General features: G+C 51.2%; 1 protein-coding gene across 5 annotated transcripts in view; it reads right to left on the reverse strand.

Moving 5' to 3' along the window:
* Positions 1-1,039: 1,039 nt before the first annotated feature.
* The window catches only part of SLC25A17 (solute carrier family 25 member 17), a 34,655-nt gene continuing 14,307 nt past the window's right edge, over positions 1,040-21,387 (reverse strand). For 2 of the 5 annotated variants that reach the window (XM_007502567.2, XM_056797403.1), the window contains exons 2-9: positions 14,263-14,323; positions 10,871-10,937; positions 9,983-10,134; positions 4,960-5,076; positions 4,277-4,422; positions 4,052-4,147; positions 3,052-3,134; positions 1,040-1,988 (exon numbers count right to left, since the gene is read on the reverse strand). In XM_007502567.2, coding sequence (XP_007502629.1) covers positions 1,841-1,988; positions 3,052-3,134; positions 4,052-4,147; positions 4,277-4,422; positions 4,960-5,076; positions 9,983-10,134; positions 10,871-10,937; positions 14,263-14,323 — 870 coding nt within the window. In that variant the 3' untranslated portion in view covers positions 1,040-1,840. The remainder of the gene's footprint in view (positions 1,989-3,051; positions 3,135-4,051; positions 4,148-4,276; positions 4,423-4,959; positions 5,077-9,982; positions 10,135-10,870; positions 10,938-14,262; positions 14,324-21,387) is intronic. The other 3 variants (XM_007502566.3, XM_056797404.1, XM_056797402.1) reach the window with 3 other exon arrangements.

Genomic DNA, 21,387 nt, shown 5'->3' on the forward strand with positions numbered 1-21,387 from the left:
GCCTTGCTGTAAAAGCCCAGCCTCACCACAGTGCCCTGGAAGCCAATGGGGCTGCTGAGCCGCACAGGGTGGGGGCAGAGGCTCTCCTTTTCTCAGAATTCTGTTGTGCAGACACCAGAAGGTGCAGGAGGAAGGCCCAGAAGCCAGGTCTCGAGAATGGCCTGGGAGATCCAAGTGTCTGTAGAGCCCACGGTGTCAGGATTAAAATAATGTCAACAATAATTGATGGCAGTCAGAGGCCACAGGTTCAAAACTGGGCTCTGCCATTTACCATGTGGATTGTGGATGACCCTGAAAAAATTACTTCTCCTCTGGGCCTCAGTTCCCTCATCTGTAAAGTGGCAGAGGATGAAGACCATCCCCCTAAGGCCCCTTCCAGCTCCAGGGTCACGTAGTCATCATCTCATAGGGTCTAGCATAAGCCTTCCTTTGGTCTTGCCAAGCCAGGTGGGAGATGGCAGTCAATTAGAACTGCACCAAAATGGCACTCCTATGAATGCGAACCCTGCAGGCCAGATAGGCTTTTGGCAAATGAAATTTTATTCTAGTTTTTTAGGCAAACACGGCACCAAGGACTGCTGAGCAAATGGTGTTTCTAAATTAATTGAAGGGGGATTTTAAGAGCTGCTTGGAATTCCTGCTCCCCTGGATGACAAGTTTTCCCACAGTCCCCTCACCTCCATCTCTTCCTCCTCCTCAATCTAGGCTCCTTAGCGCCGCCTGAACAATCTCTGTCATCGAAAGAGGACCTGTGGCAGCCCAGTGTGGCCTGACTATCCAGTCTTATCTCAGTCAGCTCACTCCCCACAGCAGGCCCTGGCCCAACTGGCCGGGTTCTTTGCTTAGAACGGCCTCCCTCCCTCCCTTCCTCCTGTCGATCTCAAGTGGCGCCCTTCAGGAATGCTCTGAAAGAAGGAGCATCACGGCCACAAGGGCCGGCATCTCATCCAGATCAAAGGTTCTGGAGGTTCTGGAGGGCCAGGGCTGTGTGCTGTCTAACAGGTCCATCACTCGCAGGGATCAGTCTGCACACAGTGAATGTTTGGTAAGACTTTATTTGACAATCATAAAGTGCTCTATCGATATGCCCCGCTTTTATCCTGGCTAGTCCTCAGGCCTTCTTTTCTCCCAGAATCTGAATCACTGAAGTCCTGATACATGGAGTTGCTGTGGAATTCGCTGCAATGTTTCTCCATTATAAGGTCCAGTGGACAGAGCTGGCCTTGGTCCCCACCTGGAAGCCTGGGTGACCTTCTTAATATCTCCCTGCCCTAGGCAGCCCCTAAGACAAGAAGTGGCAGAGAGGTGCTGGCCCACACTGGGAGGGGTTTCCTCATTTGGGAGGCCCCGACCGGAATGGAGCCAAGTGCAGGCCTTCTCCCCCAGGAAGGGTCCTGGCAGGGAGCATCATGGGAATGCCTGGGAGCAGAACACAGACCAGAGCCAAGTAAAGCCTGTCCCCTCAAGAGCATAGGACAAAGGAATGGCAGGGCTACGTGGCCATGGTCCGGTGGCCGAAAGGTGACAAGACCACAGAGTGAGCCCCGCCAGTAACCTGAAGGAGGAAAATCTGAAGGATAAAGGCCAAGAGGGCAGACACCAGGGCCACCTTCTCAAGAAAACCAGTCTAACTCTTGTCAAATAGAAATGTTTTCATTTGCAGATTTTAATAAACCTTCTAGTTCTCAAAGACTATCTGGCCACCATAACCAAGCTGGCAGCAGTCTGGCTGGCCTGCAGGCCGCATGTCCCCCAGTGACGAGGGCAGCAGGGCTCGGGGCTTTCTCTCCCAAGTCCCTGGCCGTGCTCCTCCTGGCCCCTTCCAGTGCCGGCCTCCCTCTCAGCGCCTGTGCCCGTTCTTCAGCCTCATGACCATGAAGGTGGCCGCCGTCAGTTTCTCATAGACTAGGAACATGAGGGCAGCCGTAAGCACGGTCTGCAGGAGCTTGGCCTCCAGGCCTTTGTAAAGTCCCATCACTCCAAAGCGCCTAGGAGGAAACAGGGTGGGTAGATTGGGCAAAAGCAGCCTTGAAAAGGACCCAGCTTGAAGAGAGCACCCAGAAGAGCCGCCCTATGCATAGCCTTAGGTCCGAACCAGCCAATCTCCTTGAAGTGCAGGAGGCCAGCGGGGTGGGGATGACCCAGCAGCCCTAGAACTGGGTTAACAAGTTGATTCAAGGGGATTCCAACTGTTGGCAGCCTCAGGGCCCCAACAACTCCAAAAAGCAGAGGCCAAACATGGCCTGAGCTTCAGCTACTCCGGGCCCTCCTCACCTCCAAACAGCAGCTGCCAGCAGAACAGAGCCCCTCGAGGCCCCACATAACCCCACCCTGGGGCAAGGCCCGTGGCCAGAATCCAGGGGGGAAGAGGCAAGCCATTTGGGAAGTGAGGTGGTGCAGCGGCCTCCAGCCGGAGGTTTGACAGGAGACTCACCACCATGCCCCAAGCTGAGCTACTTCCAGTCCAGCAGGAGTTTTCCCCTGTGAGTCCTGGGCCAAATCACATGGCCCTGGTGGATCCATCCAACCCCCAACTGCCAGGCCTCTGACTCCCCCAACACATCACCCGCCCGCCCCCAGTAAAAATCTACAGAAAAAGAAGAGGGGCACTAAACGGAGAGACCCACATTAGAGCCATGCCTGGTTTTTCCTGGCTGGGGAAGGCCCTAGGAATGAATGCATCATGGGATGCTTCTCATGCAGGCTCTGGGACAGACCTCCAGGGCCTTCCCCAGAGGTGCCTATGCTCCTCTCTCGTCTTTCTGGCTATGGAGAGAGGGAAGGAGAGCCGGCTTGGGTGGGAACCCTGACCAGGCAGCCCCCTCACCCCCGGGACGAGAAAGCCACTGCCTGTCTGGGAGAGAGGTGGAGATTCCGCAAGGAGAGAGAATGGAAAATTCTTACAGATTTTTTACTGTGGGGGCCCGGAATTGAAACCCACTTTATTTAATCATAAACGGTGAGTTCGTAAATGAATAGTAAAGGCAACAGGTGAAGCAGGTGTCCCCCCCCAACAAAGAGGTCTTGTTAAGAGGTCTGGGAAAGGCTCACCTTACTCGCTGGTGAAGGAGGTAAAGGACATTGCGAAGACTTCCTAATGTTCTGTTTTCAGGGTTCAGCCTATGGCCTCCAAACTGGGTAAAGGATGCAAAGAGAGACCCCCCCCCCCGTTATTTTTTGAGCTTTGAGAGGAATGGAAGGGGCTGGAAGCACCTTCTCACCCTCCATTAGGGCTCTTTCTCATGGGGGCTGGGGGTTGGGGCAGAGGCAGAACCTCAGAGAAAGCCTTACACCCCCAGGCTCATGAATTCCGATTACCATCTCATCTGGGGGGCCTCGACCCTTATGGCGCTTCACTCAGGCACTTGAGTGTTCCCATCAGCCTCTTTGGATGCCACTGGGCCAAGGGCTTCCATCGTTCAAGTGCCCATGAGCCCTGGCACGGTCCTCCCTCCATTGACCCAATGGGCAGGCCATGGCTGGAAAGAAGCCTAAGGAGGGAGCCCCTGGCACACATTTGGAGATCGCATGGCTACTCCTCCCCAACATGGGTTTCATCGGCACCATCTGGGAGAAGTTGGGGCCACCAGGGGCACTGAGGAGTGCCTGCTAAGCAGCCATTCTGGAAGCTAGGTATGATGAGGGAGGAGCTCAGCAAGGAGAAGTTAACCAGCATCCCTCCTTTCTCACCAGGAACTCAAGTAAAGCTGCAGCTTTAGGAACCCCTTCAATGCTCCGGGCTAAGCTGGAGGGCCTACGGGGGCTCAGCTCCTAGCGGGCACCCATGGCTGCTGAGAGCCAGCTCGCCAATCCCCTGTACTGCTGGGATGAGAGGGGGGCAGGCAGGGCCCCTCTCGGTCTTCTTCTGCAGTTTCCCAGTGGGTCCTTCCTCCGCCATCACCAGCAAACCATTCAGAACCAGGAGTTTCTCATGGGCGGGCCTGACGCTGCAGCCAAGGCCTTCCAGTTTTCCCAGCCGGGAGTTTTGTGAGCCCGTTTGCTCCCAAGAGCTGCCTCGGGCCACAGGCTCTGTGGGCAGGACCATACTCACCCTCAGAATGGACTGCACCGTCTGCATTGGGTAGGTCACTGTGGTAGCGATGGCCTTGGCGATGGCCCCAATGACAAACACGTTCAGAGAGGAAAGCTGCTCACAGAGGGAGGAAAGCCGATTAGAGGCGCCAGAGCCCCCGAACCCTCCACTCTCGAAGGGGACAGAGGAAAGGTCTAGCAGGGCAGGCTGGTTCTGAGATGGGGTCCGTCCCCGCGCCCGTACCTGTGTCTGCTTCTTCAAGAGTTGTCTCTTGAGCCCTTCATAGAACATGAACTGAATGGCCGGGTTGAAGACGAGCAGTAGGGAGGGAAGAGTGCCGTTCCACAGAGCCAAGACCCCTTCATCTCGCATGATTTGATGGAAGGCGTCTGAGGAAGAGGAGACAGGAAGCTCCAGAATCCAAGGGGAGAGAGTTCCCTGGGTAGAGCTGCCCTTTGCCAACAGTTTGGGGAGGAGCTTGTCAGAAAAGGCCAGACAAGCGGTGACAGACAGTAACTGCAGAGGCAGGCAGTGTACGGTAGTGGGTAGATAGCCAGCCTTGGCAATAAGTCCTGAGTTCAAGTCCTGCCTCAGACCTCACTGACTGTGATCCTGGGCACATCCCATCACTAATCAAGGCCCTGGGCAGCTCTCTAAGGCTCCGAGGAACAGAGGTGGTGCCAACCTGCACCAGAGAAGGGAATTTCCTCACCCGCGTGCTCCTACCAAGGAAATCGCCGCCCTGTAGCTTGAATGGCTGTGTGATGTCCCAGAGACCCCTGCCCAGCTGTTGTCACTTCCCGCTTCAGAATGCTTGGCTGAAGCCCCTTCTCCACTGGCCAGGCCCCTGAAGGGCAGCTAAGCACCCCTGAGGCAGGGTCACTGATGAGCCCTTCGGAATACCGCCTGGACCAGGAGGCACTCACCCAGGATGCCCTTATAATTGGTGGGCACGATGTCTTCATTTCTGAACTTGGCCCCCTGGAGCTTCAGGCGGGTGTTCACCACCCACAGGGGAGTGGTCAGGAGCACATTCACCACACCTGGGTCAGAAAAGCAAGCAGAAGCCAGGTTCAGGGCCACGCCGCTGCTTCCCTCTTCTGCCACGGCATGGCGGACAGGGACCGACAATGCCAGAGCAGCGCCCAGGCCTCTGTGGGCCGGGCTGCAGGGCCACACAAGCTCTGATGTTAGAAGCAATTCCAGAGGGAGCTTGGCTAGAGGGAGAGAGAGACCAAGAGAAAGCGGGTAACGCTGTCTCCGACCGTGGAAACTGGTGCTTCCTCGCTGGAAAAGTAGGGCACAAGCCACTAGCCCACACGGGGCAGGGGCTGCCTGAGACGCCCTGGGGCGTCTCAGGGAAGAAAACTCCAGATGAGGAAGCTGAGGCCAGCCAAGAGTGACCAGACGGCGGCGGCGGCGAGGTCCTGATTTAATGGGAGGGAGTGGGAGTCGGGGCTCTTTCCCAAGACAAACTGTAAGCCAGGGAGGGTGTCAGGCAGGAAGCAAGCAGTGGGCAGGACTGTGACAAGGCGCCGAGGCAGGCAGTGCGGCAGCGTCACAGGCAGCACGCTCCGCCGGGCACGCTCCTTACAAGGCTCAGGAGGGGCAGGGACCCGTCCCTACAGGGACGCCTTGGGCTGGAACGTCACACCGAGGCCAGCGGCTAGCCTCCACTTTACCAGCAGCTTGAGCCTTTAATATGCTCTTTTAAAGGACAGTCCCTGCAATAATCAACAAAGGAGAGTGACATTTACTACAGCCAAGCAGGCCGGCCGGACCTACCCGGAGCAACCCCTCCAACCCCGTCGGGTTCTCGGCCAACAGAGCCGCAGGGCCTCAGCAGCAGCATACGGAATATCTGCCCTTGGGAATCTCCAGGCACGGGGCACAGGCGTGCCTGGCGTCCTCCAAGAATGCCATGAGGGATGCCCGAGAGACTCAAGTTTCCTGTGGGCTGCTGACCCAGCACATCGATAACCAATAAAAGGTCTGCTGAGGCAGGTTTCCCAGCCCTGGGCCTCTCTCAAGCTCAATGGTCTCCTCCGTGTCACGGTGGCCGGGGTGACCTGGCTCCTCGCTACAAGCCCCGGCCTACCCTCCCGTGAGGAAAGGCTTCTGCGATGGGCGGACTGTGGGCTCAGCTCCAGGCCACCCTGGGTTACCACAGCAACTCTGGCCAGCTGCCTCTGAGAGATGTGCGCCCACGTCTTCCCGAGCTTCCTCCAGGAGGGCAGGGGCTAAGCCTAAAGGCTCATCAACTTCTCAGTAGGTTTGTTTCTTTATGGGGCACAGCTGATTCACTCCCTCTACCAGGAAAGAACGGACTCCTTCCCCCTCCCCCTAGGAATAAGGCCCACTGGGGCCTCCTTAGGCAACATACAGGATGTTCTGGCCTGGAAGCTCCCACTTCTCCAGAGTAGGGAGGAGACAGACCGTGCTAGGCTTCAGCGTATACCCAGGACCTATTTTATCCAGCAGGGAGTCGGCTGAGCACAGTATTTGAGGTTCCTGGAGAAATGAAAGTCTTGGAATAGGCCTCCGTCCCAGTGGAGAGGTCAGTATGCTGTATTTGCTACAAGGGAGGGTTTGATTCTTGAGCAGGGAAGAGGGAACAACAAACTGATTTTTTTTTTTTTTTTAGCAAAAATGAGATCTAAATCTGAGGTTGAATGTCTACTCCAGGACAGACTTCTCCACAGAATCCATAAATCGACAGAATAACTTGGGGATGCAGAAGGGAGAGTCTGCCTGCTCTTCTTCCCAAACTGTGCCAGGAACAACAGTGGCCTAAGGATAAACCAAGCCCCTGAGGAAGGGCAACTGTCTGTAAGGAAGGCCTCTCTAAAGAGCCTTCCCAGCAGAAAGATCTACTTGTGGGGAAGAATGCTATCAGGAAAAGAGAAAAGAGCTTCCAGCCACCAAGAGCCACCTATGCTCCCTGGACCCTCTATGGCCATCAGGCCCAGACTTTCAGAAGAAATGTTGTGGACCAGCTGCTCTTATCTCATCAGCAAATGCTCCTAATGAAAAGCTAATAAACCGGCTAGCTAATTGCTATCACACCCAGATTAGTGATGGTGAACCTTTTAGAGACTGAGTGCCCAAACTACAACTCTCACGCAGCATGTGAGTTGCCCTCTTATCCCAGACAGGGGAGGAAGGAAGTGCTCCCATTGGGCTGCTAGGCAAAGGGGCAGGTGATGGGAGGAATGTCCTCAGGCATGTGTAGAGAAGGGAAAAGGAGCAGCTCCCTCTGGCACTCATGCCATAGGTTAGCAAACACAGATCTAGATAATCAGCAAGGGGCAGCTAGGTGGTACAGTGCCCAGAACAATAGACCTGGAGTCAAGAAGATTCATTTTTCTGAATTTAAATCCATCCTCAGACACTTACTAGCTGTGTGATCCTGGGTAAGTCACTTAACCCTGTTGGCATCAGTTTCCTCATCTGTAAAAATGAGCTGGAGAAGGAAACGGCAATCCCCTTTGCCAAGAAAACCCCCTCAGAGGGGTCATGAAAAGTCAGATATGACTGAAAAATGACTTGACCACAACAAAGCTAATCAATGGGAAGCACATTGATGGGGGCTTGTGAGGAATGCTAATAGAACTACCTCCCAGCTACTCAGGGTTCCCTCTAGCACCCTGAGAAGAAGAGCCTGCCACCCTGGGGCCTGGGCCCCAGCCTGCTGATGTGAATGGGAGTTGGGAAAAGTAGCAGAGAATGATAGACAGGTGGACCTCCCTGGACTGCTGGAATCCTACCCCCAAGTTGTCTGATCTACTTTAGTTGGGAAGGAAGCCGCTGAAAGAAGAAGGGCAATACCTCAAAGTGACCGTGGAAGCCCCTGATGTACTGTATGAACAGATCTTGGATCCCAGAGCCACCAGCAGTGAGCTCACACCCACTCCTGCCAGAAGGAACTGATCTAGAAAGGATCTGTTCTGACAGCCTGTTCCAGAAGGCTGAGTGCTAGCGGTCTGAGGCCCAAACACAATAAAGAGCCGTAAATTCGCCAGCTGAATGTAGAGTTCGAATAACAACATGGCATGGATCTCAGCTGTTCTCTGCAGAGCACAATGCCCTGTCCCCACACAGCTTATTAGACCACAACAAGGCTCCCAGCAGGAAAAGTAGCATTTTCTCCCACGACTTTTGGAATATACTGGCAATAAGGTTGCAAGAACCAAAGCAGCAGCTGTTTGCTCTGGTGACCTCGAAGGTCCCTTCTGGCCCAAGATCTAGGGTCCTAGGCCTTAACTGGGGACAAGCCAATGGGTAAGGTCAAGGAGAAAGAGGAAGATCAGGGAAGGGAAGGCCAGGTTCTCTGGAAACCCAGGCTTCTCAGAGGGGAAAGATCAGAAAGGCTCAATACAGCAAGGCATGGTGGTTGGACTGAAAACATCATTTTCATTCCTTCATCTGCATCTATTATAGCATCTGACAGTGGAATAACGTCCAAGATATCCTGTTCTCATGACAGGAAAACTTAGCTTAAACCAACACAAAGGAGTCCAAAGTCAGGCTTCTGGCCATGAAGTCACTAGTGCTTAGAGGGTTCAGAAACTCCATAATTAAAGGGCAGGAGACAGAGTGGATCCAGTCACAAATGCCTGGGCTGGGATCCTGCCTCTAACACTTACAGATTAATTGTGAGACGCTAGGCTTAGCTGACCTGTGCCTCAATTTACCCATGCCTACCTCATAGCACTTTTGTGAGACTCACTGCGGTTTAAGGCTTCACTAACCTTCAAGTGTCAGAGAAAGTCCTGCGTTATCATTCTAATAAGAGAAAAGTAACCTGGGCATTGTCTTTGGTGTCCTGAGGCTTTCCCCAACATCCTTTGAGCCTGATGCCTTGGCCCAGACGCTAGGGAAGCAGCCCAGCTCCTGGTAAGTGTCCAAGAATCTGCCTCCCTCCCTAGACTCCTCCAGTGCCCACAGGAGAGGGCACAACCCCAACCAGGCAATGAAGGGCCTCTACAATTCAATTTGACACACGCTGATTAAAAGAAGTGTCCATGGCCTCAAGGAGCACAAAGCCAGGGAAGAAGGGAAAAACGGACAAAGGACAAATAGGTGATGAAGAGGAAGATGCTGTGTAGGTGGAATCTGTTCCTCCCCCCTCCCCCCAGCTCGTCCCCACCTTGCTGCGTGGCTAATTTAAATCTAACAGTGCTAAGTGTGACCCAGGCAGTACAGTGAGAACCTGAGAAACCTGGGAAAGGGCCAAGAGGGTGCGCCTTTGTAATAAGTGCAACGCCCACTGATTAAGCCTGGCACAAGACCATTTGGGGCCTGTCTGGCCTTCTTTCTTGTCCTTGACATTGCAGCCAAGGTCTAGAAGGGTTGGTGAGACACTGTCACTAGCCACAGGCACCCCGAGGGATGGTGGCAAAGAGCTTTCTCACAGAAAGGCAAAACATGTACAGCATCCCTCAACTGTCCCTTTGACTCTAAATATTCTAATTGGACGTCTTTTCAAGCAAAACCTGGAGGGGGGGCGGGGAGGGTGGCAAACAGAAGCCAAGAGATGGTCCCTGTCCTCAGGCAGCCATTCCTCTGGCCTGGGCTTCTCCTTCTAGTCTTAGCTAAAGTCCTTCTGTCTAGAGGAGGCCTTTCCCAATCCCCCTCAATGCTGGCGCCTTCCCTAGGCGGAGGGTCTCTAATGGGCCCCACTCAGCTTACTTGTCCCCAGTTTGCTGGGTGTTTGTCTCTCCCATTAGACTGGGAGCTCCTGGAGGGCAGGGGCTGCCTTTGGGGTTTCTTTGATTCTTCCTGCCTGGCAGAGTGCCTGAACAAATGCTTGCGAACTTGGTCACCCAAGTGGAAGCCCGTAATCCCTCGTTTAGCACTAATCAGTGCTAAAAGAGATGCTCTTCGGGGACATACGGAGCATAACAGCTGGTGCCTGAAAAGCATTCACTGCCCTCGGAAACCCGGTACCTGCCACAAATCCAACGACCAGATCCTTTCCGGTGGTAGAATGTTGACCTTTGACCCAGACAGCTTTGAGGCTATTAAAAGTGTAGAAATAGACAAAATTGGAGCAGCAAAGGCTGGAGATAACCGGAAACCACCCTCGGTACGGTGCCAGGCTAGGAGAAAAGACACACGTCATCAGCAGGGGGCCCACACTGGCCCTCTCCCCAGCCCCGCCCAGCCCAGCCCGCCGCACATTGAGCAGGAGGCTGGCGAAGGGGCTCTCCCGACTAAGACAACCATGTCTGTTTCCCTCAGTGCCTCCCAGTGACGGCTTAGGCTGAGTCAGACGCCATCGTGGGCCCCACAACTGGTGGCTAATTAATATTTCCCAGACAATTTTAGCTTTCTGGGAGCATTCTCTTACAACAGAGGCCAAGGTGGAAGTACAGTTTTCACAATAATGCAAGTACAGTCCAGATCAACTGCTTACCATCTCTGAGAGTGGGAGGGAGACGATTTGGATCTTATAATTTTGGGAAAAGTATGTGGAAATTTGTGATTACATGTAATTGGGAAAATGAAATATCTCTGAATAAAAGACTGCCAAAAAATATTTCCCAGACAATTTCTGCTGGTTCTGGCCTAGAATAATATGAGAGATGCAAGGAGCCAACCAACTGCCCACTGGCTGGACATGTCTGGTGAGCGGCATGAACCGAAGCTAGGCTTTGATTCTGTCAGCTCCAGCCTGACCCCTGCCCAGACTGCCCTGACTCTGGGGAGGGGCAGACATCACAAAGAAGCCTCTCGGGCCCAGTGCTCTGGGCAACATTGGCAACCCTGTCTTGAGGTTCGGCAGGCTGCCGGGGGTGCTGAGGGTACCACTGGGCCTCACTGAGAGATACTCACAGGCCTTCCTCTTTAATGATCTCCATCAGCACCGTGTGTGTTGTCTTGGATTTCCGCTTCTCATCCACTGGCAGAACAAAGAAGAGACAATTAGAACCAGCCCCTTGCTCAGGTCCAGGCCATGGCTGGCTCTTATCAGCTCCCCCTCAGCAGCCTCCAAAGATCTTAATGACAAAGCTCCTCCCCAGTTTTCGGGGCAAACCGGGGGCTGTGGGGTCCTCGGCGCCTTCTCTCAGGGCTCTCAGGTGTTTCATGGAACTCCACAGGGCAATGGAGAGGCACAGAGGCAAAGGAGAGACATAAGTCACATGATGAAAGGGAGGGACAAACACAAGCCAGCTGCTGGGATCTCCCAGTATCTTTGCAATCTCAGAACGATGCGAATGAAATCTAAGAAGCACTGAGGTGCTATAGTGAAAAGAGAGAAGCCCTGGTCTGGAGTTGGGAAGGCCTGAGTTCAAATCCAGCCTGACATTTCCTAGCTTTGCAACCCTATCTGCCTCAGTTTCCTCAACTACAAAATGAAGAGAGGAAGAACATGGCACAGAGGTTCAAATGACTGTAAAACACATAGTAGGTGCTATGTAAGTGCTAGCTATTGTCATAATGATGGTTTTTACTCCAGTTCAACCTTACTAAGCTGCCAACTAGACATCTCCCCTGAGTATCTTGAAGTCAAAGTATTTGCAGAACAAAACTTAATCCAACTGGCCTGGTTCCTGCCTTCCCCATTACTAGATGGTGTACTGAAAGGACACAAAATAACAATCCCCTGAGAGGAGCAAAAGATCTAAAATGCCGAGAGAACAACTGATATTCTCACTTGAGAAGAACTGCTTGGAAAACTCCAAGGAAAGGATTCAAAAAGGAGGAGAGAAGAGGCCTCCCATGGGCCTCCAGGGAACAGTCCAAGGTGAGGAGGGGATTCTGAACCAAAGCCCACAGGCATCCCAAGAGAGAAAACAGATCTTCTGGATTACCTGCAAACGAGAAGCTTGTGCATGAACAAAATCAATGCACCCCGACAAGAAGGGAAGCAAGAGACGGGGAGGGAAACCTGGCCATCAACTCTCTCTGATAAGGGTCTGACAGCCAAGATATCAAGACAAGGAGCAAAACTACAAGGCCAGGTGCTGCTGCCCTATAATAGATAAATGCTCAGAGTAGATGAACAAACGGCTCTCAAAAGAAGAATTGCAGACTGAACAACTCTGCAGAAGAATGATCCAAACACTTTTTTTTTTTAAACCCCTCACCTTTCGTCTTGGAGTCAATACTGTGTAGTGGCTCCAAGGCAGAAGTGTGGTAAGGGCTAGGCAAGGGGGGGTCAAGTGACTTGCCCAGGGTCACCCAGCTGGGAAGTGTCTGAGGCCAGATTTGAACCCAGGACCGCCTGTCTCTAGGCCTGACTCTCAATCCACTGAGCCATCCAGCTGCCCCCTCCAAACACTTTTAAGAGAAATGCCCATCAAAATGATCCCGAGGCTTCACCTCACCCCCAGAAAACTGGCAAGGACAGCAAAGGCTAGGAATATTTCATGGTAATAGTTAAGGTTGTGCCCCAAAGATGGGCACACTGATGCACTCTTTGTGGAACTATAAATTAATTTAAGCATTTTGGAAAACCATTTGGAATTATGCCAAGAAAATGATCAATGGGACAGGAAATCACTATTTGACAAAAACTGCTGAGAAAACTGGAATGCAGTTAGGCAGAAATTAGGTGCAGATCAACATTCTACACCATATACCAAGATAAAAGGTCAACATGGGTACATAAAGCTGCCTTACAAAGAAAGGTCAAGGATACTGGACAGAATGTCGGACTTTCTTGTTTTGCTGAATTTGTTTTCTTATTTTAAGGGATGGCTCTCTGCATGAAGGTAGGGGTGGTCAATGAAGGTGATATAGAAACAAAAGATCTCAATGAAAATCTATCTTTAAAAATCAGCATAAATGAAAAAGCCCAATGTTCTATGTAGGACTTCACATTCATAGTCCCATGACTCTGCATAAAAACTGAGGGGAGTGGGTGCTCCATCATCTTCTCTCATGTCAAGCATGGCCGTGGTGGTGGTTTTTAACCATTTCACTGTGCAAAGTAAGTGCAATTTATAATGCCCATTTTATAGTTAAGGAAACTGAAGCAGAAAGAGGCTAAGCGACTTGCCCAGCGTACGTATCTAAGGGTAACTTGGATCTTTCTGACTCTTGGCTACTACCCAGCCGTCCCCACAGGCAGGAGGCAGGCAGGCATTACCATAAGTCTTCTGAAATCAGGATTGGTCACTGCGGTGATCAGTTATTAAAATTTTTAAGTTATTTTCTTTTGCAGCATGTCTTAACCAGGGGTTCAAGACCCCCCCCCCAAATTTCAGGGGAATCTATGAACTTGGGTGGGAAAAAAACTGACATCTTTATTTGATGATAACTGATTTCTTTGGTATTTCATTTCATGCCTTCAAAACATGATCCTGAGAAAGGCCTGAAGTCCCCAGGTTACAAAAATGGAGAGAAAGCCTGCTTGGCCCTGTTGTGGTCCCTGTCCTTCCTGGTCTGCCCACTTCACTCTGCATTAACGCATAGAGGTCTGCCCAGGTCTCTTGAAATTCATCCTTTCTTGTCCCTTCCATTCCACAACCGACGGGCAAACAAGCCACAGGCATTTAGCAGTGGGGGAGTCCACAACACCACACTCACTCTCTCTCTCTCTCTCTGTCTCTGTCTCTCTCTCTCTCTGTTTCTCTCTGTCTCTCTCTCTCTCTGTCTCTCTCTCTCTCTATTTAGCAGCATATGCTTCCACTGTTTTGGTTACACCAAAAAGCGCTGCAATCTCTATCATGGAAGACACAGGCCTTTTTCCTTCTTTTGCCAGTCTCTTTGGGGGATAAGCCTGCCAGCCAGTGGTATCCATAGGCCAATGTGTACATACAGTTTAGGGGCTTTGGGAGTAGTTCAAATTACTTTTCTGTCTTAAAATCGACATTAAGTATCAGTTCCAAGGCCAAGGAGCAGTAAGGGCTAGGCAACTGGGATTGTAGAACCCCACTATGACCACACACACATTACTTGAGGCCAAAATTGAACCCAGGACTTCTTGTCTCCAGGCCTGGCTTCACTATCCACTGAACCACCTTGCTGCCCCTCCAATCTTTTTCAAAAGTCAGTTTGAATGAATTCCAATCTCAAAAGTTGCCAGTTTTCAGAGGATTCAAGTGGCACTACGAGGAAGTTGGAAGGGCTGACTGCACACAAGAACTGATTATTTCAAAGCTAAATTATCTTTCCTGGCTGTCATGTATGTCCTGACAGTCTTCTAGTATTTGTAAGAATGGGCAGAGAATAAAAATGGCCAGGCCAATGGATGTTCACCCCAAGAGAGGTTTACTCACCCTGAAGTCGAAGCCTAGCGGTGTCCAAAGGAAAAAACACTGTCATGGCGGTCATGCTTCCCTGCAAAAGGGGAAAGAATACTTAGCTTGTAGCCTCATAATGGGAAGGAGTCTCTCGTTGGAGCTGCCCAAGAGCCTCTCCCTCACTGACAAGGTGGCACCACTAGCTGGCCTCCCTTCCCAACAGCCCATTTCTCTGGGTGCCTTTTAGAAGCTCTAGGTGCTCATTCTTCACTCATGCCCCCCTTCTGCCAATAACAACATTTCGAGTGTTTTAAAGATTCACACATGCAGGAACTTAGTTTTCCAAAACAAAAGAGAATCCATGATCACGTGTTTAAGAACACAGGTTCTAATGATGCTGGGATCAATCTAGGAACAGCTAGGTGGCACAGTGAATAGAGTGGTAGACCTGGAGTCAGGAAGGCTCATATTCCTGGGATCAAATCTGGCCTTGCATCCTGATTGCCTCTGTTTCCTCATCTGCCAAATGAGCTGGAAAAGGAAATCTTGGAGTGATTTCCTATTCCACTGGATTAAGGTAAATGGGGGTTAAATGACTGGCCCAAAGTCACTTGCTAGTAAGGGTCTGAGGCCAGACTCAAGAAACTAAAGAGACTTAGGTGTTCCTGACTTAAAGCCCAGGGCTCTATCCACTGAACTACCTGGCTACCCCAGGCATTGATAGAAGGAGCAAAAAACAAAATCAAATAAAATCCAAAGAGGAAGACACCACTTTCGGGGGGAAAGGCTTCACCAAAGATGAAGTCTCTGAGCTGGAAGAGGGGGTGGAGAGGAGGAGAAAGAACATTCCAGGCCCTGAAGATGGGCTCAATGAATATAGGATGGCAGAAGATGGTGGATCACGTTCAGGCAACAGTTAGCCATCCAACTTGGCTGGAATGTGCAAGAAAAGGTGTAACAAGTAAGCTGGATTCCCAAGATGTGGGAAACTAAAAACAAGTGCTTTTGCGGGTCACTGCCTTTATAGATTACCGAAGATATCAAACATACAATCAAGGTTAGATCTGGGCAGGATGTCAACTCAATCAACATTTATGGAGTGTGGCATCATGCTGGAGATCTAAGGCCAAAGCCGATAATCTCTGGCACTGAGAAGTTTGGATTCCATTCTTCTACTAACAGAAAAAACCACCGGCCCAGGGATGTATGGGAAGCCAGGCTGGGGGCAGATTTCGAAGGGTTTTAAATGCCTACCAGCAAAGTGTGCCAATCTCGTAGAAAGGCTAAATGGCTGTTCTTTCATGGTTCTCCTCGTTCTGAAGAAGTCAGCCTCTCCAGGTATGTGGAGTGGGACTCAGAGGAAGAAGAGGGAGCCTCTTTACTAGTCCTATTTGATCTCCTGCACCCCTCGGTCTCTTCATCTGTTATATCAGGCTAATACCTCAACAGGCTGTTTCTAGGGTTGAATGAGACCACAGCCCTGCCCCCTGGTGTCTTCGTTTGTCAGCGAAAGTCATCACAGAATTCAGACGAGAGGCCATGAGCTGCTTTGGAATCATAAAATGTGAACGAAGCCAATCCCACTGGAACGGAGTTGGAGGGATGTGTGTAATATGATGGCTTTGGGGCAGACAGCTCCTCCCTGTGGAGTTATCGAGGAGAAGTCTGAAGCCAGGTCCCACAGAAATCAGGTCTGCTGGCTGATTTACCGACTGCAAGCCCCAAGCTGGTTTTCCTCCAGTTAAAGACACCCACTTTGAGACCAGGGAGCAGGAGGTCTCCAGAAGAACATCAGTTTGTTTCTTCTGCATTCCTCCACCCCATCGAGTTTGAGTTGAGCAGGTCTGCCCGCCACACACACACCACACCATCCACTTTATACACAAAGGGCGCACCGTATATACACGGGCGGGCGGGCAACCAAGCCATGAAGTATTGGCGAGTGCTCGGCACTGCACTCAGCTCTGGAGAAAGCAACAAGAAAGCCAGTGCCTGCCCTTGAGGGGCTCACGTTCTAATGGGGAACGAGAGCACCCCAAACCAGAGGCAGCAAAGGCTCCAGCTGAGGCCACTGAGCACCAGAGGCCCAGCTGACAAGGAGGCCATGGAAGCAGATCAGCAGAGGCCCAGGGAGGAACCTACCACTGGCTATGGTGGAAGGAGGTTCCACTCTCTGCAATACCGAGATACAAAAGCTAAGCAATGAAGTCTCCTTCCAAGACGCCCAAGTTAGCCAGGCAAGCAGGCACAGTGTGCCTAGGCATTCATATAGCCAACCCTGTGGATCCACACACAAGCTCCCCGAGACCACACCACTCTAAGGACCACCAGAAGGAAAGAGAGGCATCGTCTGCTCCAGTCAGAGGTTAGGTGACTTCATGTGTCCCAGATGGGGCCCTGCATGCCCTCGCTCTTGGTGCTCCTGCAAGCTCTAGGAACCTTGCACCCTGCTTTGCATAACCCCTCATTTTACAGATGAAACTGACTCCAGGGGGCCCATGAGCCAGCCTGGTCCATTGCCTTGGCCTAGAAAGCCTCCACTGAGGTCACCTCCCACTCCCAATTCAATCAATGCCAGGCTCCCTGTTGGCTTTCGGATCAAACAGCAAGTTCTGTTTGGCACTCAAACTCTTTCACCTCACCACGATCCAGTGACACTGACCTCCTGGCTATTTCATGAAGGAGATCATCCATCGCCAGACTCCAGGCATTTCTCTGCTTGTCTCCTAGGCCCAGAATGCTCTCCCTCTTCATCTCTACTTCTTGGTTTCCCTGCCTTCCTTCAAGCATCAGCTAAAATCCCACCTTCTTTGGTAAACCCTTCCCAATCCTGCTCCATCTTAGTGCCTCCCCTCTGAGCTCATCTCCACATAATGAGTTATAGGAGCACAGAACTGAGAGCTAGAAAGGATCTAAGAAACATCTATCTAGTGTATTGGTTCCAAGGCAGAAGAGCAGCAAAGGATAGGCAATGGGGGTCAGGTGACTTGCCCAGAGTCACACAGCTAGGAAGTGTCTGAGGCCACATTTGAACCCAGGACCTCTCCTCTCTAGGCACAGCTCTCAATTCAATGAGTCACCTAGCTGCCCCCATTCTCCTTTTTCCAGAGGAGACAACTGAAGCCCAGAGAGAAGGGCTTTGCCCCACTGGCCTGAAGAGAAACTCCTTGAAGGAAGGGCTGTTTTGTCCTCCTGGCTTACTTGCTGTCAGATAACTGTTAGCTACTTAATATCTAGTGAGGTGCGAAGTTGAATGATGGATGGAAAGTATTTTGTCAACATTATATAACAAACACCAGTGTGTATTAGGAAGGCATTAGGAAGACAAGCCAGAGCTCTGCCATCCACATTTCTTTTTGCTCCTTTAATCATGACACCCCGTATTTCTCCAAGAAGCAGAAAATCATCCTTTGAAATATCACTGTGCCACCCGTGTTACTGTTCAGCCATGAGTCATAGAACATGAAAGTCTCCCGATCACTCAGAGGGTGATGGTGGGCATGTGAGCAGCTACAACACAGAATCAGCAGATGATGAACAAGAAGAAATGCAAAGGTCAATGGGAAAAGATGGCTAGTCCATGGCAAGAAATAGGTCTGTGGCATCTGGAGGAATCGAGGCAAGTCCCCTTGACAGCTATCGATGGGCTCCAATCTGCACTGCTAAAGGGATGGATGAGTACTGAGTGCCCAAATAACAGGCACAACCTGATAGGTCAACGTTCATCTAGTCCCTACACTGCAGAGCGAGGTCCCCGATTAGTCAAGATTTCTTCTGAATGCTCTCACTCCCTTTCTGCCCACCAATCCAGCTGCTTGCGCCAGCCCAGTGAGTCTGTTGATAACTGTTTTTGGAAATCAAGGATTCAAGGTAGTATAGTGGAAAGAAAGCTGGTTTAGAGTCAGAAGACTTGGATTCAAATTCTGACATTGCCACATACTGGCTAGCTGTGTGGCAGTTTCCTTAAATGGGTTGGGCTAGATGGCCTTTCTGGCTCTAAATCCAAGAGTCTGTGGATCTTCTTTCTTTTGCAGAGGAAAGAGACATCCTTTTACTTAGTAGTGTGAACATTTTGCAAGAGCTCTGAAATTTTAAACAGACTATTTCACACATTTTATGGGAGAGCCTAATTGCCATTTGGAAGGTTCCCATTCCAAAGGACTGAAGCCAGGTAGTTGGGGAGGAAGTCTGTTTCTAAGGCCCTGCTTCAAGGTCAGGAGGAAACTGGTGGGCACTAAACCTAGGTGACCCTGGATGGAGGGGGGTCACCACACAGGCCAAGAATAATGGCTTTCACCTGCCAGACCGCAGAGAGGATGGTATAAAATTACTTCTGCAAGGATTTGCCATCATTCTGAGGATGGTCTCCTGAGCCCAGAGAGCCTGAGACTGTCTCAAACCGGCCTTCTAATTCTTCTGCTCCAGCCTCAGCTGGAAGAGCTCTGTATGTGCCAAGCCTTCAATGGGGCTGGGTAGTTCAGTGAAGAGAGCACCAATGCCTGGGGCAAGCTAGGTATCAGCCTCAGTTTTATCATCTAAGGTCCTTTCCAGCCTTCGGATCCTAGCATCAAAACACACTCTGGGTATACCCATCTTCTACCAAAAGCTGTGGGCATTTTTTTCCATCAATGGTTAAGCAGTTATGACCTTTTAGTTATAAAATTGATCACTTCACCCTCACCCCTATGGGAGAAACCCCCCCAAACCCTAGAGTCCCTGAGAATATCCCTCAACTATCCCCACTGTGGTCTTTCTTTCCACTTTCATAGAAGCTGCTACGCTGTGCCCCGGGGGGAGCCTGCATCAATTCAGAAATGAGAGGAACCAAGCCGGAGTGTCCTGTGAATCTGCCTAGAAGGCTGACAGACGAAGTCTTGACATTTTCAACTATTTTAAGAGCCGGCTTGGCAGGGAAAGCTTAGCAATGTCTTGGAGAACCTTTGGCTGCACGAACACGCTAAACTCAAATGACTATATTTGGCTATTTCAGCTGCACGCTCTCTCTTGGTGAGAGATGACAAACCCGGGCCATCTAATGCCGCATACGAGTCCCCCCAGCGTAGCTGGCATTTTCCCCAGCTCTCCTGGAATGCAGTACTTGTTCTACAGAAGAGACTCCGAACCTAACTGCCAACAAAGACCAGGGAAACTAACAGAGCAAACAATCTGGCTCCTGGAATGTTGTGTCCCTGGCCCAAAGATTAGGAAAAGGCAGAACTACAAGACCCCCAAATCAGGCGGCTGGAGGGGCTCCTCTCTGCATCAGCTTCTGACTGAGTTGAAGCTTGGGGCTCTAGGGTGGGAGTGGGGCAGCGGCCTTCCTTTGAGTAGCCAGAACATCCACATGGGCTAGAGAGGCTGGATCATCATTGCTGGATTGCACTGCTTCTGTTTGGCTATCAAAGGCAGAGCTAGGAACCGGGGACAAGGGACAAAGACACCAAGCTGAGCTTCCATGGCCCCCATCACCCTGAGGATGAAGAGGCGGACTTCTGAGGACCATCTGAAGGGAGCCCTTCACAACGGGCTTCACCTTGCCTGTACCCCTCCCGCCGATCTCCAACCAAACTGACTGCCCGCTGGTTTTCTCTAGATGTGATATCCCATTCCTCACCACCGAGCCTTTGCACACAGGCTGTCATCCAGATCCCAGCCCCTCTCCAGTGCCGCCTCCCACAAGAGGCCTTTTCTGATCCACCCCCCTCATTAGAGATGCCCTCTTTAGTGAATCTGTAGGCATGTTGTATCAAAGGAGGCAAGCTTCCTGGGGGCAGACTGCCTCCCTAGAGTCCAGCCCAGTGGATAGCACACAGCAACTGCTTAATCATAAATACAGGCAGAAAAAAGGAACAAATGAACGAATGGAAGAAGCACTTCCTAACAATTCGAATTCTCCGAGGGATGTAAATGATCCTAGAAGTCCCTTTCCTGGGGATGTACTCCACATCTGAAGGAATCCTGCTTCCTCCAATCTCTGGCTTGGGTGAGAGCAGTCCAAACACTGGAAGTCATCTCCCTTCCAGGCCCAAACATGACGGGGGGGACATGCCTGCTTTCAGGACTGACCTCAAGCCCAGCTGGCCAAGGGAGGCATGGTAAGTTGTACTCAGCTAAACCAATGCTGGAACCTCAAGGGGGGCCTTTTCTATGCCAATGACTAAGTAAACTTCCCCAGTTAACTGTGGGACTTCTACAAGTGACTCATCCTATTGGGGCCAGCAGGGGAGGTGATAGGGCCAGAGTCCTTTAGGAAGTCACTGATAACTGGAAGAGAGGCTAAAGAGAAGGAAAATGCACACCTCGGTGATGCCTGGTGGTGAAGAAGGGGTGCAGACGTGATATCGTAGAGACAGAAACCACCAGATCTGGCAGTGACTGGGGCTGAGAAAGAGAACCCCAGGATGGAATGGAACATTTCCTGAGCGTTTTCTTTTAAGTGCCAAACACCGTGCTAAGCTCTGGGGAAACAGCCAGAAGAGCAAAGGAAGGCCTTGTTCTCAAGGACTCTGCTCCAGGACACTGGAAGGACTTCGTGGTCCAAACAGCAGGACCCAGGCTCAATGGTCACTGGGAGGACTAGAGTGGGTGGCTCCCAGCTTATCCAGGCAGAATGTTCAAGATCCCAAAGGAAAGGTTCCCAGTAGACTTTCCAATGTGCCTGGTCCAGATGGGCCCTCGGTCACCTGGTGGGATCTGGGGAAGTGAAACAATGGTGGTGTCTAACACTCACAGAGAGGGCAACCCAATAGGAAGAAGCACCCCTGCGCAACCAGAAGTGATAGACTTCCAACGAAAACAGCTGTGTTCTCAGAATGGCTCAGCCTCTTTTTATCTCCCAAAGGGTTTACCCCCATTGCTCAGTCTCCAGACCTGTCTGAAATATTTCTTCCCTGAAAATTAATGCCTTGGCCAAGCTAAATGCAGAGCACAGAGCCAATCGTTCAGCAGGAGGAAGAGGAGCTCTGCTTTTTATAGCTGGAGTTTCATGTGCCCGCAGCTCATCAGAGCAGAAAGCCAACAAGAACCTAACTGGTGAGGTTGACCATATCTCAGCAGAGAAAGGAAGGCTGAGAACCATCTACAAAGAGGTGATAACTGACTGCATCTTCCACTGGAAGAGGTTTCCAAAGGGCTCTGGACAAAAATTCAGGGGTTACCTCC

Source organism: Monodelphis domestica, chromosome 5 (assembly GCF_027887165.1).
Source record: "Monodelphis domestica isolate mMonDom1 chromosome 5, mMonDom1.pri, whole genome shotgun sequence".
In the NCBI taxonomy this organism is placed as follows: Eukaryota; Metazoa; Chordata; class Mammalia; order Didelphimorphia; family Didelphidae; genus Monodelphis; species Monodelphis domestica.